The 21583-nt window shown below is 44.4% G+C and overlaps 4 protein-coding genes and 1 non-coding gene across 5 annotated transcripts; 1 reads left to right on the top strand and 4 right to left on the bottom strand.

Annotated features, from left to right (window-relative positions):
* Positions 1-1518: 1518 nt before the first annotated feature.
* On the bottom strand, positions 1519-6040 carry mep1a.1 (meprin A, alpha (PABA peptide hydrolase), tandem duplicate 1). The gene is given in 15 exon segments (XM_037449327.2): positions 1519-1854; positions 1940-2024; positions 2112-2285; positions 2807-3271; positions 3894-4109; positions 4208-4354; positions 4446-4667; positions 4741-4902; positions 4905-4912; positions 5006-5123; positions 5212-5287; positions 5530-5570; positions 5687-5731; positions 5827-5851; positions 5931-6040. Coding segments are annotated over 14 exon segments (1806 nt in total). The 5' UTR covers positions 5988-6040; the 3' UTR covers positions 1519-1854; positions 1940-1974.
* A 969-nt stretch (positions 6041-7009) lies between these two features.
* Positions 7010-9130, bottom strand: LOC119194884 (protein FAM177A1). Its single transcript, XM_037449357.2, has 5 exons — positions 8976-9130; positions 8618-8779; positions 8478-8532; positions 8286-8380; positions 7010-8203 (listed from the first exon to the last, which is right to left on the bottom strand). The coding sequence occupies exons 1-5, from the start codon at positions 8994-8996 to the stop codon at positions 8030-8032; spliced, it is 507 nt and encodes a 168-aa protein (XP_037305254.2). The 5' UTR covers positions 8997-9130; the 3' UTR covers positions 7010-8029.
* Positions 7731-7812, top strand: trnas-gcu (transfer RNA serine (anticodon GCU)). The gene has a single exon. It is a non-coding gene; the product is annotated as a tRNA-Ser (tRNA).
* Positions 9131-10560: 1430 nt separating the features above from the next.
* On the bottom strand, positions 10561-16186 carry brox (BRO1 domain and CAAX motif containing). Its single transcript, XM_037449339.2, has 13 exons — positions 16040-16186; positions 15449-15568; positions 15108-15214; positions 14534-14630; positions 14254-14349; positions 14069-14141; positions 13698-13803; positions 13316-13405; positions 12856-12941; positions 12686-12767; positions 12242-12392; positions 11930-12089; positions 10561-11604 (listed from the first exon to the last, which is right to left on the bottom strand). Exons 2-13 carry the CDS (start codon positions 15547-15549, stop codon positions 11521-11523), a joined length of 1233 nt encoding a protein of 410 aa, XP_037305236.1. The 5' UTR covers positions 15550-15568; positions 16040-16186; the 3' UTR covers positions 10561-11520.
* Positions 16187-17679: 1493 nt separating this feature from the next.
* si:ch73-91k6.2 (alpha-1,6-mannosyl-glycoprotein 2-beta-N-acetylglucosaminyltransferase) lies at positions 17680-20823 on the bottom strand. The gene is made up of 2 exons (XM_037449338.2): positions 20687-20823; positions 17680-20566 (listed from the first exon to the last, which is right to left on the bottom strand). The coding sequence occupies exon 2, from the start codon at positions 20484-20486 to the stop codon at positions 19239-19241; it is 1248 nt and encodes a 415-aa protein (XP_037305235.2). The 5' UTR covers positions 20487-20566; positions 20687-20823; the 3' UTR covers positions 17680-19238.
* Positions 20824-21583: the final 760 nt, after the last annotated feature.

Genomic DNA, 21583 nt, shown 5'->3' with positions numbered 1-21583 from the left:
TTCTAAGGAATAGAAAAGAACAGAATTTCACCAAGTCACGTAGCGCCCGGATGAGGGAAATAGAGGAGGAGTTGCATTTGTGTCAAAACCAGTGAATGGGGAACATTATAATTAGAACATTAGAGGGAGTTGTTTATGGTTAAATATGCAATAGAGGAGGAATCAAATTCGTCTGGGTGACGAGGAAACTGATCTTAACATTTTACAAGTGTTCCTTTAAAAGTAATTTTGAAGGATAAGGCATCTTTGAGTTAAACTGCTTAATCTGTTTTTATCGCCAAGATTATCTTCTGGCATAATATCAGAAATGTGGCAATTCCAAAAAACAGACATCTTTGTGAGACCTTTTCTGGCCTTAGTAGTAGTTTCTTTTTATGTACCTCTGTGACATTATGATGATATTTTTCAACATACTATGACTCCTTAGTCTTCTGTTGCCAGCTTATAGATTTTGATGAATAGTTTTACATTTTTTTTCCTATTTCATAATATATATTTTTACTTTTTTGGTCATACATTTTTTAAATTTGATTTAATTAATTAAACTTTTTTTGGCATTCTATACTGTGTTTTTTTTATAATTTTGTATGACCTATTTCAATAGACTATACAATTCTTTTGACATCACATAGAGATAAAGTGCGAGTGGAGGGATATTCTCATTCAAATCATGACAGAAACAAGCAGCGGAGTAAGAAAGATTTTTACATTAAATTACATTTTTCATACATGTAACATTTCTTTTTGTAAACCACGGGAGCTACACTATTTCTCTGATGAAATATCAGTCCAAAAAGGACTAATCATTATACTTTACAATGAATAAATAAAGCCAAAATCAATATCGTCAAGACAAACCCATTTCACTTGGTGACAGTTATATAGGAAATTCTAAAATAAATTATTCTACATCTATAACATTCAGCTTGCTGCTTTGTTACTTTGTAATGTTCATTCTGTCCTCCAGGCATCTGTTGCACTTGGGTGGTGCCTGTGTGTTGCCGGTCCTTACTTCCTGCGACTGTCCCTCTGAAACATCTACGAAGTATCTTCACTGCTTTCGGTTGATCGAAACTGACAATACACTTGTGTGCAACATTAGTTAAGCAGTTTAATACCAATATTTCCCATGTGCAATAATGTGCTTCAGCCACTGTACAGTTTATCTTTGTTATAATAGGCTTTTCATGACATGCTATACATCTTTAGACATGGTGTACAGGAGGAAGGAGTCAGTTGAGGTGACTGCCATCGAACTAGGGATCGTCCTGGACGCCTCCCTCTGGAGGATTCTGGGGCACACCCTGCTGGTAGGAGACCCCGGGGAAGAGCCAGGACGCGCTGGAGGCAATATGTCTGCCATGAGCGCCTCGACGGAGGAAGTCCGGTCAAACTGCTCAACGTGCTGCCCCCGTAACACGACCCCAGATAAGTGGTGGAAAGTGGATGAAGCCTTTTTATGAAAAGCAAACTTTTACATTTCTAATACTCTATGTTCCTTTGGTACTTAATGAAAATAATATACTACAAATCATTTCATATGATAAAAGTCTTTATTACTTTTTAAGACATTAAAAAATATGAATACAAGTCAATTTAAAGCTTAAAGAGTCCATTTCTCCAAAACAAATACACCACAAGCTAGTTTGTTAACAACCTACTTTAACAGCATTTATTGATGCAAAAAATGATAATGTTCTAAAATGATGATTCTGTTTAAAAGCTAATCATGCAAAAACACTATTCATTGTTTTCTATTATGAGTATAACTCTTAAAATGTGTCTAGCAGTAATCCTCAATCTCTTCTTCATTTTCACAGGTCATTCTCTGCGTCCCAGCTTCATACGTTGAGTCTGATCGTTTCAAATGAGGAAATAGAAATATGTCAACATACGTAAGTGTGATTAGGTAATTGAGAGAAAAAGTCGGATTCCTCACCTCAAGTCCATCATGGTGTCAGGTCCTGTGTGACCTTACTCCTGTGGCTTCATGGGAACTTCAGTATTGATCAGTGATGTAATGTCTGAGGACGAAGAAATTATCACCTTGATGCCTTCATCCTGACACGAAACACATAATAGACAATACTGAACTGTAGATGACAACTCACCTTCAAAGTCCACAAAGATGATGAGGTCGTCGTTCTTGAGGTAGTTGCGCCGCATGAGGTCAAAGTGTTTGATAAAGTTCCTCCAGCCCCACGATTGGCTTCTGTAGCAGTAGCAGGAAGGGTCGTACGTCCCCCCCTTGGAGGGATTGTCCCAAAACAGCTGTCCGTCTGACTCTAGAGGACACAAAGAGACACAGCTGCCACGTGAAGACTGATTCCCTCCAAGAACCACCAGTGGCTTTACATTGTCCGGGATTTCCTGACTTTAGCGCAGAAGATTTCTCTCACCCACCACGCTCATCAATTGCCCCTTCAGGGTGACTTGTACTAACTTTAGTGTCATCATCATTACATCAGAATTTAATTCATCAATGTGATGAATCACTGAGCGCATGGTAGCAGGCCGCTCTTAGCACATCTCTGTGTTCACTTGAGTTGTTTGGGGTGAATGAACACAGACTTTTAAGCTCATATGCTCAAATGTCTTCACTTTCTGTCTGAATACACCAAGAACACCGGAAAATGTGTGACATCTGCATCAAACCATTTAGAGATTTTATCTTCAGTAGTTGTTACCTCCACAATTTTAAATTGGGCTTTTTGTTCATGCAGTGGAAAGCATTTTGTAACATTTTGTTGTTAAAATCTATGATTTATGTATTTCAGTCCAATCAAACATGCATTGGAGCACTTACTGTTACTCATATCGGTGGTGAGGCTGCGAGCTGAGGACATCCTCAGCTTAACGTCTGGGTCTTGGTCCATCACCACCAAGGTTGCCTGTCTGTTAACCGCTGGCCACTGCACTACTGCATCGTTCTCCCCGCTGATCAGGTGGAAGTACAGCCCCACGTAGTTCCCGGTGTAATCGCTGTACGTGGACAGGGGCATCAGGCGGACGCCATAGCCGTAGCCTTCGGGGCTGTAGAAACGAGGGCTGTCAATAACTGTGCTGCCGTTGGCCGTTTCCATGATCTTGGAGAAGTTCTGGATCCTCCACACGGCGTTGGGGCAGCGCGTTTCGGTCAGGCTGATGTCGTCTATGTAGATGCCACCGGCGGATGAGGCAGGGTCGCCCCGCGCCGCTTGGAAAAAATAGCGGAATTTTTCTTCTAGCTCCATTGGGACGTGGGCGATCTTCCATGTGTGATCAGAATCAGCTGAGTCACAGGGAGAGGACAAGAGGAAAATTATGAAGAATGAAGTGAAAATAGTTTATTAATTTTTTTGGAGAGAGTAGGAGAGAGGAAATATTTCATACAACTGTTATAGCTATTGATTTAGAATGAATCTAGAGCCATGTTATTGCAAAAGGGAAGAGATAGCCCAGCTCTGTAACAACTAGCGCCGCTACACTGATCAACACGCTGCTTCTAAACTATCAACAAAAATAAAATTGGAAAACGAAATGTTAGTTTTATGGGGGCTTAAAAATGGGAAAACCATACTCAGGCTGATTTGAATTCTTTACAATCATACTTATCCAACCCTGGGCAGAGCCAGGCTATCGCTGTTTAGCATTTAGCGCTGTGGCATTGCAAGTCTAACAGCCAAAAGCAAATTTACTCTATATTTAACTGTGTAGGTACTAGGTAACAGTGCAGCTTGTATGTTATCTGACATCACTGACAAACGTGTTTTGACTATCTTTTCCAAACTACAGAGTAGCTAAACAAATGTCCAAAGGAATATTACCCTTGATGCAAAGCTAACTTCCAATGCAGTGCAAGGTGACTGCTGCGAAATGTGCGCTATGTAAACACGGCCAGAGTAATATCTTACCATAAAAGGTGTGTAATTTTTTCACTCTACGAACGACGCCTGTGCCGTCGTCCGTCTTGACCCAGATCACCAGCTTGTCCTCTGGGCTTCCAGTCATCTTGTAGAAGAACTACAGGCACTGAAGCTTCCTCTTGGGGTAGAGTGTTCGGGATTCCAGCAGTGCAGACTCCAGAGGCTTCCCAGTCATGGTGCTGAAGTGCATAAAGTACCCAGCATCTAGTGTGGGCAAGAACAAGATAAGCACCGTACTCTTCTTTTCCTTCATGGTGTCAGTCATAGGGATTTTCAGTTGGAAGACAATAGTTCACTCAGACCTCTGCATCTCCCCAGGAGGGTGTGATCCTCTGCTCTTACGCTGCTCTTGGTGCGAACCCAGTCGGCATCGTCGGAGGTGGCTTGGATCATCCCGCATATGCTGGCGTACTCAAAGGCACACTGGTCCAGCAGAGTGAGAGGACCAGCTGCGGAAGGAACAAGGCCATTCCAAAGTTTTGGCAAAAACAAGATGAACACATCAAAATAGGAAAACTGAAGCATGAATCACATACGTACAACAGTTGTACATTCGGTTGAGCCTGAGGGTGTCCAACTCGCTGAAGTCCAGGTACTGGCCGATGATGTTGTAGAATTCTGGGATTTTGGTGGTGATGGTGGGGATGGATTCGTTCTTATTGAAAGAGAAGGGTCTGTAATGCATGACAGACTCGTAGTCGTACGCCGTGTTTTGGTCGGTGATGTAGTCGTCGTTGTACTTGTTGAAGTTGTTTTCCAGTCCTGCGGGGCAAATTTCACGGTTATTCCTGGGACTTCAGAGGAGTCGAAGGTCGCTGCTTGCTATCAGACGTACCCGGCGTCACCTGATTCAGCCAGATGTCGACGTAGTCGTCCCTGTCTGTGCGGGACTGTTCGTGGTAAAACCCCAGAGCGTGGAGCAGCTCGTGTTCAATCACCGCCTTGTGGTCACAGCCCGGCCCCAGAGACAGAATCTGTCCTGTCTGCTGGTCACCAAGGAGAAACACCTGGAGTCCCAGGAACAGTTGACTTAGACTCTAAACCGGTTTAAAAGTTCAGAGAGTTATCATGTTGCTTCATTTTATACAGTTTTCTTTTACCCTCCTTTCTTTACAAACTTGATGAAGGACCTCTCTCCCTCATAAGGCTTGAAGTCAACGCAAGACTTCAGCCGATACATTTCAAAAGCCTGGTGGACACAGCCCTTGGCGTTCAGATCTGAACATCAAAGCAAAGTCAAAAAAGAGCTCAGAATATTCTTTAATCATTGAATGGAAAAGTAAAATAAAGTAAAATAAAAACCCACCCAAATCATCACCCAGAATGTAAGCAATTGGAAATGTCCACCTGTATCTTTTGTCAACCATTGCATTCCTTCCCTCCTGTAGCACGAGAGAGGTATTAAACAATGGTGACCATAAACGTTATCATAGCTCATAGAAACACATACAATAAGGCCCCTGTTATCAGTAATAGATGTAGGCCACACATACTCAAGAGCAAGAGAGGCATCAGTCCCATCCGCCAAAACAGAGTGCCAATTATGTAATTAAGGACAAATTGAGTTAGCATTATAATTTTTCTTTCAATAAAAAGGAAACAGTCCCATTAAAATACAACTTACTGGAGTTAAAATGTCCCCTTCAAGCAGGTTGGCCTCTAATCCTGTAGCGCAGCAACAAGCCATCATATTTCATATTTGACAAACACAGACACAACCTAAATCAACACTTTACGCATTACTACAGGATCCAGAGCAACGAACAAATGGTGAAGCTCACCGGGGTTCAGGACGGGGTTCTCGTCCTCGCCGTTCTCGTACACCTCTGGAATATAAGCAGAAACATGGCTCAGCCTCTCCTCTCCTCAGCCTTTCAACAAGTGGTATTCCTCTGAAGATGTAGTTTGAGTTAGGACATACCGTGTACCTCAGGGGAAACAGGTATCTGAATAAAACCAAAAGCAGTATGAGGACAGGGCGCAGTCACATGACTCTTCACTCATCGTGAATGAACAGATGCTTACTGTGTAGGAAGCGGCTAGGGCCGCCAGCCCGAACCACAGCAGGGCTCGCTCCATCATCACGCACGATGCCGCTCTGCTTTAAATGTGCCTGTTCACAAGATGTGACCTTTAGCCCTTGGAGGAAGTTCATGCCGTAACTCAAGGACTTTGCCTTTCCGGTGTTACTGATTAAGAAATGGTTTATGGTTTACAGTTTTTCTCCATTGTTTAGACACATTTTCTTAAAGCATGCCTCATACTCTCAGAACTCTACACACAAATCAAAAAACACACACACAATGGGCAAACCCCTCAATACTAAATACAAAATGAAACTTTACATTCAAAACAATGTAATTTCTTCTCAAAATGGTATTTTGTTTTCAAATGACACACACAAACCATCAAATGAATAGACTTTTATAAGAACCAGTTGAACACTGATGTGCTCAATTTAAAACACTATGATGAACTCTTCTACATTCATCATAATGACTTTTTTTAACACTTACTACAGACAGTACATAAATACGTGTGTTGTAAAATATTTTAGAATATTGATTTTATACTCAGAACACACAAATACATGGTAACAAATTTATTTTATTTTCCCCACAAAAACAATGCACAGAGTGTACAATGTACATCCCAACCAACACAAAGTTGCTCTCTTCTGTTCCGGTCTGTTCCACAGAAACTCATCCACATCTCAAGCAATGTTTTCCCTGGCCAAGCAGCGTGGGAAATATCGCTCAGCATGTCGAATCCAGCCATGAAAAGCATCCACTGTTTTATCTCCACATGCGTCTTCCATAGCTTAGAGAAGGGGGATATGCGTTTGTGGACATACACTTTCCATCTCCAGGCAGAAAAGAATTCCTCAATAGCTTTGGTCAACCAAAGTGGCTCGGATCTCATCAGAGTTTACGGTTCTTGGCCTTCCTCATCCTTGTCCTCGTCCTCCCCCTCCTCCTCCTCCTCTTACTCTCACTCCTCTGGCTCTGTTTCTAATGTTGTCAACCATTGCTCCAAAACAGAAGAGCTCACCTGTTGCCCTTTTATGCAAAAGCTCCCATTCCTAATGGCTAATGCCCATGTGACGAGTCAGTGTGCTTAGTAGGGCAATTGACTTTAGAATTTTGAATGACAGTGAATGACAGAATTGTGCTTGTAGTTTAGCAGAATTGGTTCAGGGGGTTGGTGCATGAGTTACACGTTGTGGTCATTGTGTGTTAAGTACCAGTATTTGTGTGTAAACAATCAAGAAAAACTGTAATGGTTTATTATTATGTTCAAGAGGCTGCGGTGCAATTCGTCTTCCTTACATTTCCTTTTTCTGTTGTTCTCTCCTCAATGTGTTTCACAAAACCGAAATATTTTTAGATTTACTTTGTCTAATCAAGTTTGACTTTAGTGCTCTCCAATTTACCAAAACATCCAATTGCAAACCATTGGATGGGAATCTGTCCTGGATTTGAAAGAAATAGTCAGTCTGCTGATTTTACAAAGAGCTAATTCAGCTTCTAGATGGCGATACTTAACCGAAGCCGGTGCTGTTCTTTGTTAAACCGTTTCTTTTTCCGTATTCATTTCAGTCTGAATTAAACAGAGAGATGAAATAGAGGTCAATGTATAATTGAAAGAAGATAATACGATTATTTCGGTTGCCGTTTGAAACGTTTCTCCGATTTTATTGTCGGAATCCCATAAAACGAAATCAGATAAATAATTTCAATATTCATGTTTAATTAATAACGCACTCCTAAGGAAGGGTAGACTAGTTATCTTTATATTTATTTCCAATGACGACGGAGTATCGTAGACGAGGTGGCCGAGTGGTTAAGGCGATGGACTGCTAATCCATTGTGCTCTGCACGCGTGGGTTCGAATCCCATCCTCGTCGTTATATTTTGCTTTTCTTAAAATTGCCTACAAATTTGTTCTGAAGCGGGAAACGCTCTCTTATTTGGTCTGAAAACACCTTTAATGCTTTTCTATATTATTTGAGCATATTCCCTCTCGTGTTATGCCTGTGTTAAGCTAACAGACCATTATTATTTACCTCGGTGCACTGAACAAGAGCTTTCACATACAATCGCAACCCTCATATCTCTTTGTATTTATTTAAAACAATCATCATCTGCTTGATAGGCTCTGTTGTGACGTCCTTGACTTCTCTCCATGTGTTTCTCATCACCGCTCGCCTGGCAGCCAGCGGGGCCCCCTGCTGCTCCGTAACGACTCCAACCCTTCGCTCCTTGCACCGGGTCGTCCTCGGCCTGGCTGCTTGTTGTCTGTGAGCAAGGTTCAAAGAAAGCCTCTTGTAACATACCGGAAGTATCTGGTGACAAGTGCCGCTCTTGGATTGGACGTCACCTTTTGGTCACGTTGATGTTGATCTATGGCGTACTGGTATTTGGCCGCGTTCAGTCCGAGTGCACCAGCAAGCCTCTCTCCGAGGAAATCACAGGCTTCATCACAGGCGACAACAACACAATGAGTGAGACTTTGTACATGGCTATAACTGGGGCCTATTGCCTGAATGGATCTAATTGTTACGTTGCGTACTCAGCATTGAAATCCTCCCAACCAGAAGGGCCACGCTCTTGAACGACAACCTCGTCTGCGAAAGAAGCAAGGAATACGAACGGATGACTCAACCAAATATCCGATGTATTATGACATTTTTCTCACTACAAGTGTCCCACCCTCTCTGCAGGTTCTCTGAAGGGAGGCCTGTCTGACTGCTCCTCCTCCTCCTCCTCTTCCTCACTGTCTTCCTGCTCCAGAGTTTCGCCGCTGGAGAAGTGAATGAACCTCCTCTGTTTGGACAAGGCAGGGCTCTGGGTTTCCTGTTCGTCTGCTGACGGCTGACAGATCGCACATTATGCTTTAACTAGCATTTTGTCAAAGGGTTTTTTTTCTCTCCGGCAGGGAGAGAGAAAACTCCCTCCAAGTCACACACAGGCTGTTAAAAGTTAACTGTAATGTTAAAACCGTTCGTTGCTTAACGCAAGCTAAAAGCTGACATGTCGGGTTGTCTTGCCTCCGGATTACAACACTTACTTCCTGGTGGCTGTGGTTCATTCTCCATAAGTCTCTCTTTGTGCTCTTCAATGCTCTCAGGTGCCACGGCGGTGCTGCAGACGGCTTTGTGAGGAACAGCAACAAAGGATCACACCTGAAACCTGAGACTCCCAAATACAGCAGTGCTCACCTTACTGTCCTCACGGAGGCGTTCCTCCCTCCAGGGAGGTTTGAGGGGCCGGACTTGACTTTCGGGTTGAAACGTCATGTTTACTCTCAATTTTAGACAGGCCACTATTTGTCTTCTCAGATGGCCTGAATATCAGATAAACCATCGTAAGCACTTTTGAGTCCATAACAAATTTCCCCCAGGGGACGATAAAAGTATATTCTATTCGAGTATTCATTCATATCTACATGGCGCATATCGTATCTCATCGAAATATCCTGCTAAATTGAGCTTCTAGAGATCAACAAACGGAAATGAAAGGCACAGTCACCATGACGACACAACGTTGGTTTGTAGACTGAAGGTTTTAAAGCTTCCACTTTTTGGACGTACTGATTGTTTCTCTGTAACCAGGAGCGTGATCAAGATCATTTCAGGAGACCAAACATTTCACTAACTAAAGAAGTGTTAAAGTCATTATACAAAACTTTTTTAAAAAGCTCAGACTAGACAAAGCCATGGTAGCAACCTGTCAATCACAAGGTAGCCCCGCCCTAGAATGTACGCTGCTTTGGTCTGTTGACTTGAATTTACTGAATGAACATCATGGTTTTTTGAAGAAGTGAGACCATAAATTCATATGTAAATAAGTTTACTGAAGGAATAAATAGTTTGTAGGCAGGAGTCGCCCCCCGATGGCCAATGCAGAGAATGCAGGTTAAAGAAACTTCCCCATGAGCTTCACCTTTCACCTCATTGGTCTGCTGCTGGTCCCCTTTCCTGAACCTGGTGAAATACTTCAGTAGTGCAAATATATGTATGTCATTATTAAAATAAAAGTGAAATGTTATTGAAATCCTATAATAATGTCAATACATTTTGGGCAACTTGTTATTGAGCGATAGATCACAATTACAATGTTATGAAGGTGGAGGGTCACTAACCGTTAATGCAAATAGATTTGCTTTAGATTTTGATTGCATTAATGTTTAAGTTGAGATTTAGAACAAATATTTTTAACTACTACTGTTTAAAGGGATAACATTTTTGGTTTAAAGTGTTTGCAAACCAAACAGCATTGCTTTTGTTTGTAAAGGAATGCTTTTAGAATTTTAAATGTCTGGCATTACAATGAGAAAACACATCTCCCTTCCCTGACCATATGATGTTTGCCGGCTTGTATCTATTGTCTTTCTTCCAATAACAAAAGAAGAAGAAAATCAGGTGATTAATAGCAAATTCAGTTGTAACACTTCCACGGCACTAGCCAATAAATGAATGACATATTGTCAGTATTTGCAGGAAGTTCCATATATCAGTAAAGTGTTGGTGTACAGCAGTTAAAAAATGAAAAACAAGCATTAATCCTTTTGTAGGTTTTGTTCTTTCATTAAATCCTTGTGCAAGAAAAAGTGATGATGCTTAAATCCGGGCAGAGCTACGTGAGCACAAGAATGGACTCGTATGGATGATTTATTACCTTCAGAAAGACATTTTACATCACAGACCTCGCTGGAAGACGAGCGATGTGCAGCTCGTGGTGATCTGACACTCTTGAAAAGAACAAATGACAGTGCTGCTGTTCCAGGTATGAAGAATAATGGTCACATGCCTTTATATTTCATCCGATCCACACTGAACCTTCTGCACAGCTGAATATCAAGTGCAACGGCGTTACATTGTTCTATGATGGAAGTGAGGGATACAGCATTTGATTTTCACTTCCGTTAAGAGGATATTAGGGCGAGCTAATACACACACACAGGTTCATGTGAACAGCCAATGACAGTTTGCCAGGTGATCGGTGGTGGTGCTTTAACCGTGGAGGAGTGGAAGGCAGCAGCGTGATGAGATGAGGGAACACATTTCCCCACGAGTGCTGCATCCGCTGAAACTTTTCTAATTAAAATCCCCAACAGCAATAACATGAGCCACACAAAGTCGTACATGACCATAGAAATAAATTAAACCACTATTAATATCTCAGCATGTTAAAGAATGATTCATCCAGTAATAAAAGATTTCCTTTATGAATAGTAGAAGTAAAAAAAAAAACGAGCAGCTACATTAAGTGTAAAAAGAACCAAGGTACACATGTCAAGTGATGGAAATAAAGTACTGATTGTAAACTGCATATACGACTTAAGATTTTAACCCTGTTGATTATCACGAGTGTGTTTTAATATCAATACACACGCAGATCATACTGTGTGAATGGGAGTCATCATGCCCTATGTAGTGGGGTTCCATATTATTTTGTTCTGTCCCCGCTATCGGAGCCTCGTGTAAAGACTAAATTTACCAAACAGCTTTGTCTGGACCTGACGGCTCCCACCTGGGTGCAGGAAAGCAAAACACCACAAATGAAAAAGAATATATACATTACAATAGATGGGAGTGAAGCGTGGGGCGGGTTTAGGAGAGGACACAGCCTGTGTCCTTCTGAGGCTTCAGATCTGGCTCCTTCACCGGTTTCACCTCCTCCTCCTTGGGCTTGGCCTGGAGTTAGGGGCAGCAACAAGAAGGCGCTGAAGCAACACGGCATGAACATGCCCACGTGTGGACACGGAGAGCTCCCAAAGCAGGGCTCAGCACTGTTAAGCGGTCTCCAATCGGAGCACATTAACAGACAGTATGTGACGAGCTCCGTCCTCCAATTGTCAGGACAGTCCAAACAACACTGCAGTCGAACCCAGAATTCATAACTATCCATCTCTCTTTCTTTCTAATTTCTTTTACAAATAGCTGGTCTCAAGGATCGAGCCTTTTGGAAAGCGTCTTTGTGCGGACTGTCATTCGGCCTGTGGAAGGACAACCTTAGTACCTTGTCATTTTTGGCCCCCTTGGTGAGGTCAAAGGTGGCGTAGACTTCAGAAGTGCACTGCTCACTGAGGGGCGGCAGCTCGAAGGGGATTGGCTCAGCCAACCCGTAACTGGCCTTCAGCTCGAGCTGGGGCGCCTCCACTGGGACCTTATGGAAGTATCTGAGAAAGGGTGTTACAAGTTACAGCTCCTTTGTGCAACTGGAACCGGTTTACTGACTGTATAAAATACTATGTGACGTGCTTCCAGTGAAACCAGGCCGTTCTACAGAATACGTATCTGTGTGTGTGTGTGTGTGCCCCGACTCACTCACATGAAGCCATTCTCCCTCTGGCACTTCTCCAGCGTGTTCCTAATGAGAGCGCCCAGCTTGAGGAAGAACAGCTGCTCCGACGGCTTGGCCGTGGTGCCGGGCCCTTTGGTGTGACGGTACTCTTTGCACAGCGCCTCGGCGTGCGAGTAACCTAAACAGAGACGGCTTGGTGTAAACACCCGGCTCTTCACTTCAACACACAGGAAGCACCTGCGTAACAAACCCCGTGCAAGTACCACGCTGCGCTTTGAGTCACTACATGCATTAGAGTGGAACTACTTTACAGACTAAAGCAGACAAAGGGAACTAAACAATACGGGCATTCAGATGCACATACTGTGGATAGTGTACTGCAACGTATGTTACAGGAACCTAATCTCACACAATGAGCACCATGACATTATATGGAAGTAAACTAAAAACCCTCTAAACACAAGTACGCACACTTTTCCGCCTCCTGGAGGGACCGGATGGCCTCCCCACACTTGTCACTGGCCAGCAGCGTCTGTCCATGGTAGCAGTAGGCCTGCAGACACGGGGAACAGTAACAAGTGGAAGGGATCAGAGGGGCTTTCATCCAGGCTGCAGGCCTCACATGAACAGGAAGTACTTACATAAGCCATGTAAAAGAGCTGCTTCAGCTGGAAGTACTTCCTCCATTTGCCACTGCACTCCGGCTCCAAGGTGTTCAACGTGTGGTCTGCGGACACAGATAAATGACCTGTGAGCTGGTCTCTGTGGCCGACCTGATGTGCATTGCCTGTTGTTGCCAAAGGGCCTCTTCACTCTCTGGGAGATTTTGCTCGTTTTTACAGATGTAACACGGAAAATACTCACTCGTCTTTGGTAAAAAAAGGTCACGAAAAAATGAAATAACACATATTTGTATGCTGTCGTTATATATTATCATTGTTGGTCATGCTCTCCCTGCCCCCCAGTGTCATGTGACATAACAGTAAAAAAAAGATACCATTTCATGAGTATACGGTGGATATACAGACACATGAATAACTTCAGTGACCATAGACCATCCACATCCACTACAAACACAAAACTAACACGGAAAATACTCACCGGCTTTTTGATAGAAGTTTGCCGTCTCAAATGCCAGCGCTGCGATGAGCGCGGCGTTGTGCTTCAGCTCGATCGCTCTGGCAATCGTCACTGGAATATGGAAACAAGCTCATTTCGATTAGTATCTAGGGTGATGGAAAAATACCAACTCCAGATCGGTGAACATCTTTACGGTCATATCTCTATATGTAAAATATCTATGCCAAGCAAAAAAAGGTTATCGTTCCTCTCTAACAAGGTTTCCTCACCCAACCCAGGAACCATGTTGTTTTAGAAATATCCTTTAATTATGATGCAGCGTTTTGCTCCTTAAGGAGACATTCTGTCTTCCATCATGTCCCAACGGCAGAGTCCCCTCCCGATGGGAACAGAGCGTCCTCACCTTCTTGGGCCTCGGCTTGGCACTGGATGATGTACGCATCGATCACTCGGGGCTCCAGGTCTCGGCCCTTTTCAGCCGGGGTGATGAGACGAGGGACGTGGACGTCCTGAAGCAAAGCAAACACCTTGTGTTCAACTTCCGTTTCGACATATTCTTTTGTATTCTTTTTTGCTTTTGCATCGTGTATCTAGAAACTCTATCAGTGGGAGGACACATGAGGTGCGTCGGTACCAGGCACGAACCCACCCGCCCCGGCAGGCACACCTCGCAGTTTAATAACAAAAAGTTGGCAAATCAGTCAATATGAAATGAGTGGACATTAATGTGTCCAGTACGACACTGACTTGACGTCCTACGATGATGAAGCTCACCTTGAGGGTTTTGAAAGTACCAGCAGCGACCTTCAGGCTCCGGTGAACATCTTTTGCCTCAGCCTCCGTCACGCTACAGAACAACAGGACATTAGCAAATATCATGGAAACAAAGCATTAATCAATATACGACGATTAAATATAAATGAGTGCAACCACACAGACGACATTAATAAAAGCCCTACTTTTCTTTCCCTGCTTGTCTCGAGGCAAACTTGGTGTACCAGAGGGCTACGTTGAAGGCCATGGAGACCAGCTCAAAGATGGCATCCTGCTGGGCACTGGGAGGAGAGACGGTTGGTTACACATACTGGTGTACTACTACTACTACTACTACTACGACTACTACAACTGGAAAGCACAGACCATTATTTTCTTTTCCCCTCCTTAAAACTGCAACCAACACACTGCAATCACTACACGAGAAGCCTCCAATGAGACAGGACGTACTGACTTGGTTTTTACCTTGGTGTGTTTCCTTGTAAAGTGTCAGTCCACTTGAAGTTCTGGATGAACCTCATCTTGTTCTCCTGAGTAGTTCCATCCAAGGATGAAATAAAGCCTATTGTATCATGAACCAGTATTAAAAGGAAAAAGGCGTTGGTTAGGTGTGACAGAAAAGGAGAGGGTTTTTGCAGGGTGTGTCAATTAGTTCTGTATTGTGTGTCTGAATGACAACAACATTTGACCTTCAACATCCACGCTGCAAAGGATGAGCATACTAATTGGCTTTTAACTCTTTGATTTAAGCATCTTAAAAGGTTGGAGAACTCTAATTCCACTCGGACAGCATCATAAACAGTGCATCTCCTTGATCCAAGTCTGAAATAATTTGATGAGACTCCACGCTGTCATGGCTATAACCCTTCAACTAAATAAAAAACAAGAACTTGTCGTTTGTCTTTCTCCAATTCAAGCAGTCTGACCTGGTACCTCTAAAAACTAAAGTTCTGATTACTCAAACTATGTTTGACTTAAAAGGGTTGGCATTGACAGACAACATTGTACAGTACTTGAGGAAAGAGAGACCTAAACACACCTTGGAGGAGGGAGAAGTATGCATCTGTAGCATTCTTCATGATCTCAGGGTTGCAGGTGACATCAGTGAACATCTCCAGCAGTCTGGCCCGGTTGGTCCTCAGGTCACTGAATGTGTTAAACAAGCCACAATCAGTTAGTGCTCTGAAATATGCTGTTCATTCTGGCACTCAGAGGACGAACATCCACCGAGGAGGTGCCATGCTGTGAAGCCAAAGGGGTCAGATGGCAGGAACAATATGTATGTCACATGACATCATTGTCAGAGAGGTGATGCCGCGGCCTGCTCAGTCCAATCGGATGACACGGCTCGCGACCCCATTGAGTGTCGAGAAGACCTACTTGCAGATCTTGTTGGCCGCGGGGCTTCCTGCCACTCCGTAGAAGTTAAAGGACACGGGCGCTGTTGCCTTCAGCGGGTTTCTGTGAAACCAGTGTGCCATGCTGGGGACGAGGACACACCTGAGGAGGTCGAAAGACACACGATGTCAAGCGGTCAATGAATGGCTTCTACTGCTGGCCGCCACACGCGTCTGGCTACAACGGAACGGATGGCGTGTCTTTACGTTAGTCCATGTCACTGAGGCATTTATTAGGGAGGCAGCGTTAGCTAAGTTAGCTTGTGTAACTCGCTAGCGGTCGTATTAGCCTGCTTCTCCTTCCCAGAGCTACCGAGCGGGGAAGCTTGATGCTGCGCCTCTGGCGTGTCGTCCAGGTGCTTAACACGGGGTTTTTCACAATTCTTTGTCTGGTTGTTCTAAACAAAAGTCTTTAAAATGAAGCTCCCGGCAGCAACAGCTAACGGCTAACACTGGCTACACCATTGTGGAAATGTAAACATGATGCATTGAATCGATGTGACAACTGACTTCAGCTATTAGACGAAAAAAACAGTTGAACTCGCGTAAATGAAGGAAGCGTTTTACTGATCACCTGTCGTTCCGGTGCTGTAGATTTGAGGTTTAATAGTCCTTATGGAAAGTCTGACACTAACAACAAATCACTTCCGGAAGTAAACACGGAATGGAAGCTGGCCAATGAAAGCACACGCTTCAGTCATGTGACACCAGTCCAGGAAATACCCCAAATCTGAGATGGGCTTCTCTTTGGTTCAGAGGGCAGTCACTCAAAGACCTTGAACACGCCCAACGTGCGTCACATCGCTTTCTCATATTCGGAATGCGTTTTGATTGTTCTTGAGCTGGTTCTCTTGGTAATGCTTTTACTGTTAGTGGAATTTCCTCATTGTTTGCTCAAATGTTTCCGGGTCTTAAAAAAATGAAATAAGGACCGGATTCTCCCACAATTACATATCCTGTAATACTCTTAATGCTTTAAGAGTTCTTAAGTTAACTTTTAGAATACATTCCTTGAATCAACAGCTGGAATAAGGCATAACAAAAAGATACTGACCGAAATCCATTTTGTATGTTTGAAAACATCTTTAGTCTCAGAAAACCTGTGTATTTACCAGAGGTGGGATCAAGTCACTGTTAGGCAAGTCACAAGCAAGTCTCAAGTCATTGCCCTCGAGTCCCGAGTCAAGTCGAGTCAAAGACGAAGCAAGTCCCAAGTCGAGTCACAAGTCACAGCCAACAAGTCCTAAGTCGAGTCACAAGTCGTACCATTTTAGTTTCGAGTCATTTTATTATAGTGGGGACGGGGAACCCTGGGTGATGGTGCGCTGCCTCACAGACCTAGACTACGAAGGGAAGGGTAACGGTGGATCGACTGTGACTGTGTTATAGTACTGTAACGCTCACCCCAATGCTGCAGCGTAAATAAGGAGGCGATGACTGGCTTTATTTAAATAAAACAACTCAACTTCGGTCACTGTTGGCCGTCACCACGCCGAACGAACACTTCCGCATACACGGCCCCCCAAAACTCGGGTTGTCTCGCGTAACTACAGCTGGTAACAAAGCATAACGTGAACACATGCAACATCTGCATAACTGATTTACTAATAACTTTAACTCAGCTCATTACACTACTTTAAAACGGACGTTGACATAATGTTGGCGAGGATTTCCATCGGAGTCTGAATCCGGGTTCAAATTCCCGATTTTTGTAACCATGAACGAGCTGTCTCGTTGATACGGTCAAATGGACTACAGTGATTGGATGTCGTGCAGGCAGCGCGCGCTCTCTGCATACAGGTGGCGCATGTTTTTTTGACAGATGCAGATAAACAGCGCGGCGCGGCCGTGTGAAAATGTTTCCCCCCAGTTTTCATGGGAAGTAGCAAGTCTTCTCGAGTCAAAAGGCTCGAGTCCAAGTCAAGTCACGAGTCATCGGTATTCAAGTCCAAGTCGAGTCTCAAGTCATCAAATTCATGACTCGAGTCCAAGTCACATGACTCGAGTCCACACCTCTGGTATTTACCTACATTTTTAAGATTGCTGATGGTATTAACTGGTGTACCGGTTTCAGTTGTGAACTACAATCAATTAAAAGGCCTTTTCATTTTCTATGACCTCCATAGGAATTAGCACTTTTAAACAAGTGAATATCTACAACCTCATAAAAGTATATAATATGGACCTTCTGGTGTGTACAATGAGACAAAAGAAGAGATTCAGCCATTTATTTTTTCCTCATTTTGTGAACATTGAGAGCAACAAACAGCTATTTCAAGTGATTATCAGAAAGAAAAAGGAAACAAGCTACATAAAAGTTGGTCTTGATCCCAATCAACTCCAAAACCATAAAAGCCATTTACAAACACCGCCATCTGTAAAAGAATAAGTCCTGCTGATTTAGCCCGTCTCTGCGGTGTTATAAAAACGGATTGTGCTTTCAACATAAAAGTAGAAGATTTATTCATTTCAATAACATATGACTTTTCTCCATAAGGCACGTCGAGGTTGAACCACTATCTGATCTCATCTTTCCAGTGATGCCATTATTTATACTAATTCCCAAAGATATTTGTGGACTTACCCTTCACATTCCAATTCCTCTACATCTCATAAGAAAGACTCCAAAACAAACAAACAAATTATATATATATATATATATATATATATATATATATATATATATATATATAATTTGTTTGTTTGGAGTCTTTAGTTATTAGTTAAACCACAAAGCCCCAGCACCGATAAGTATTATCAGTCCACCTTTAAAAATATTTTTAAAACAAGTTGAAGCAGAAAGTAAAAAAGGCACTTTGTTTATCATTGCAAAATATTTTTAGAAAATCCTGATTCGTTTCATCCTGTTCTCATTTGGATCTCCATATCCCCAAATAAAATTCTATCAAAGAAGGTGCAATTACAAAAAATACAGATGACCCTGATGTTTGCGGAACAAAACTCCAAAAGGTCACTTTTCACTTATCAGAAAGCAAATATAGTCGCAATCAAAACAAGAAGAAAAAATAAAATCAATATCAAGCCGGGATACGGCTGAAGGGGCAGCAGACTGAGTGGTGTCAGCTGACCTCATCTCAAACGAAGGGACCCCTGGTTGCCACGACGGTTACATTCAGTTACACAAATTCCATCGTGTGCAGGAAATAACAAAAGTCATCAGGAAACTCCAGAGAGACAGTTACTGCATAATCGACAAATCCCCTTCTATTCACCATCATGCACATGGCATTTTCCAGTCTCCACAGAACACCCAGTACATCTACCCCCTTGTTGTTGCACTTAAACACCGTACCATAAAAGGCATGCGGATAATGCATTACCGTTCATCAAATGCAAGTCATTCACACACAGCCCAAAGCATACGTGTTGTTGTAAAAAAAAAAACACCTTGTGTAATGTTCCGAGTCAATTCATTCATTTGAAAAAGAAAAATTGCATGCATGTCTTTGTGCAAATTCGGATCATTTCCCATCACCATGAAATAGATCTAATGCAATGCTTCGGCCCACAGGACACCCAGAGATAAGCGGACGGGGTGACATGACATCGAGGAGCCTGGCAGAGATTGCATTATTAACAAAACATCAACCGGCTCTTTGGCAACGTTGGTGAATGGAAATAAAATGACAGTGTGCACGCCGCTCGGACTGGTTGTTGGAAGCTGAATATTAGCACACCCGCCTCTGGAACCCTGAAGTGTTACAGGTGAATGGCACATACGTGGAATACCAATGGGCACTTATGGTCATAGCTTAAAGAACTTTGGCATAATTATTGCATAGAATGTGGTCTCGGACGTCTCCCCAGCCTCCGTTTTTCATGTGCGCCTTGTGCTCCGCCACCTCTGAGCCTTTAAGCACCAGAGATGGAGGGAAGAGGCCGTCCTTGGCTGCGAGGAGGGCCTCCTCCACCTTCTGCGAGGCCCACTCGGGCCGGCAGTTCTCCTTCTGGTGGAGGCCGCAGTCTCCCGTGTGGAGAACCCGCGAGGCCAGTGCAGCCAGCACTTTGACGGGCTTGGCTATGCAGGTCCCCGAGAGGTGCTGCAGAGTCCAGTCCCAGTTGTAGTCGTCGTAGGTGCAGTACTCGTTGTTGCAGCCCATCAGCTTGTAGTACACCTCCCTGGAGATCGCCATGCCGATGTTGTGTTTTGTGGACATCCACCCCGTGGTGGACACCTTGTTGGTCAGCGCGGTGAAATCAGTCAGTGTGTTGTGGTTGCCCAGCGCCAGCATGTCGCAATCCGGGCAGCTGCCCTTCCTGAACTCGACCATGGATTTATAGTAATGGTAAAAGTCTGGCAGGATGTAGTTGTCCTCCTCCAGGAAGACCACGAAGCCGCTGTAGCCCTGCATCACCTGCACGCGCTCCCACACAAAGTGCAGCTTCCACCACCAGTGGTGCTTGGTCTGAGTGATGAAGGCCTCCCTGTAGTGTCCGTAGGCGTCCGGGTGCGCTGCGTTCAGGCACTGGCTTTTCAAAGCGCTGTCCTTGGACATGTCCCGGGGACAGTCCCTCGGATCCTTCCCGGGAAACTCGGCGGGATACAGCTGAGTGCTGAAGGGGAAATAAATCTGCAGCACTCTGCAGAAGGTTATCCCGTGCACGATGGCGTTTATTTCCTCTGAAAAGTAGTCATGGCTGAAGATGAGGAGGAAGCTGTGCACCTCGGCGGCCTTCTGCAGCGACCTGATGAGCAGCCGCAGGTACTGCGGCCTGTTGTGGACCTGCACCACCAGCACCAGCTGGGGCTCCCCGGGGAACCGGTCCGCGTTGAACACGCTCTGCCTGTAGTTGGCGCTGTAGACGGACTCGGTGAGCGCCGGGAGCGAACTAAAGTCAAACTTCTGCGCCACCCGATCGATCGGAACCACGTCGTCCTCCGGTCCGGCCGCGTCGTTATCGGGGACCAGGAGCACGCGAGTCGTCACCAGGAGCGTCACGACCACGAAGGAGACCCCGAGCAGCGCGAGCAGGCTGCGCTTATGCAGCCGAAGCCTCATCGTCCCGGTGCGCCGGACTACCGGAAGACAGCGGCTCCCATCGCGAACCCGCTCAAGTGTCCCGCTGGCCTTTCTCCCACCTGTGGGAGAGGTAAAGCAAGTAGAAGGAGGCCGACGCGAGCTGACGAGGGAGACAGAGAGGAAGCTAACGAGGGAGCTCGAGAGGAAGCTAGAGAGGAATCTAGCTGCGGCTGACTCACCCGGACGAGGCTCCTCACACCAGGAAGAGGACGCGACGGCGGCACATGTCGGTTCCACTTCTGGACTGCTGACGTGTACAAGCCTCTCCTCCTCCCCCTCCCCCTCCACGGACAGCACAGTTGGGGAATAAGTTCTTATCCAAAGTTGTTACTTCATTTGACTGGAGCGATGCGTTACCGTATGACGTCACCAGTGGGTGGGAGTAGGTTCAGTGTGTAGGAATCAGTCTTCTTGGAACACACACACACACACACACACACAACAAAGGAGGAGGGTGTCACACCTGAAACTGGACTACAGGAGACAGGAGGTTCCTGCTAACCCAGTTAGAGGGGGGGGGGGGGGGGGGGGTTCAAGCCCAATGCACTTAAATGGCACAATGTAGGAGAATATTCATCAATATAATGCACAAACTCTGGTACACACACTTGTAACGCAATGGTAGACCTATGCACTTTGGTGTGTCAATCATTCAATGCGATGTCTTGATTTATTGGGATATTCAATAAAGATTACCTTTGCTATTGAGGAGCCATGGATAATGCACAGAGAGTGGGTAGATGGATGGTATGTTAGGTGGTTGATTCCTTTATCTGGTGGCATCAGTTCATGTTACGATTAAAGTATGAAACGCTCCATGCTTATGAACATTTCCAATATTACACGTACAGTCATATTGCACCAACACTACATCATAGATGTGTCTCCATCCAGGACATGGTGAAACCCTCCATCCCAACATCAAGCTGCTTGTTCCTCCCTCACTGAGAGCAAAACACTCGACTAGATCACCACTCTTTGCTGTCCTGCTCCTAAATGGTGGAAGGAGCTCTCTGATGACATCAGGACCACAGAGAGCCTCTACATCTTCAGACTAAAGACACACCTCTTCAGAC

Source organism: Pungitius pungitius, chromosome 20, assembly GCF_949316345.1.
Source record: "Pungitius pungitius chromosome 20, fPunPun2.1, whole genome shotgun sequence".
Taxonomy (NCBI): Eukaryota; Metazoa; Chordata; class Actinopteri; order Perciformes; family Gasterosteidae; genus Pungitius; species Pungitius pungitius.
The sequence above is the reverse complement of the archived record's forward strand: the minus strand, read 5'-3'. Positions and strand labels throughout refer to the sequence as shown.

What these genes read in the sequence shown, in the direction of transcription:
- LOC119194884 (XM_037449357.2), bottom strand. Translation starts at nt 8,996, where the DNA reads ATGAACCACAGCCACCAGGAA. An exon ending in TGAACCACAGCCACCAGGAA is followed by an intron (nt 8,780 to 8,975) that starts GTAAGTGTTGTA and finishes GCGATCTGTCAG; the next exon opens with CCGTCAGCAGACGAACAGGA. An exon ending in TCAGAGAACCTGCAGAGAGG is followed by an intron (nt 8,533 to 8,617) that starts GTGGGACACTTG and finishes CTTCTTTCGCAG; the next exon opens with ACGAGGTTGTCGTTCAAGAG.
- brox (XM_037449339.2), bottom strand. Translation starts at nt 15,549, where the DNA reads ATGGCACACTGGTTTCACAGAAACCCGCTGAAGGCAACAGCGCCCGTG. An exon ending in GCGGCCAACAAGATCTGCAA is followed by an intron (nt 15,215 to 15,448) that starts GTAGGTCTTCTC and finishes TAACACATTCAG; the next exon opens with TGACCTGAGGACCAACCGGG. An exon ending in AGCTCTTTTACATGGCTTAT is followed by an intron (nt 12,768 to 12,855) that starts GTAAGTACTTCC and finishes CCGTGTCTGCAG; the next exon opens with GCCTACTGCTACCATGGACA.
- si:ch73-91k6.2 (XM_037449338.2), bottom strand. Translation starts at nt 20,486, where the DNA reads ATGAGGCTTCGGCTGCATAAGCGCAGCCTGCTCGCGCTGCTCGGGGTC.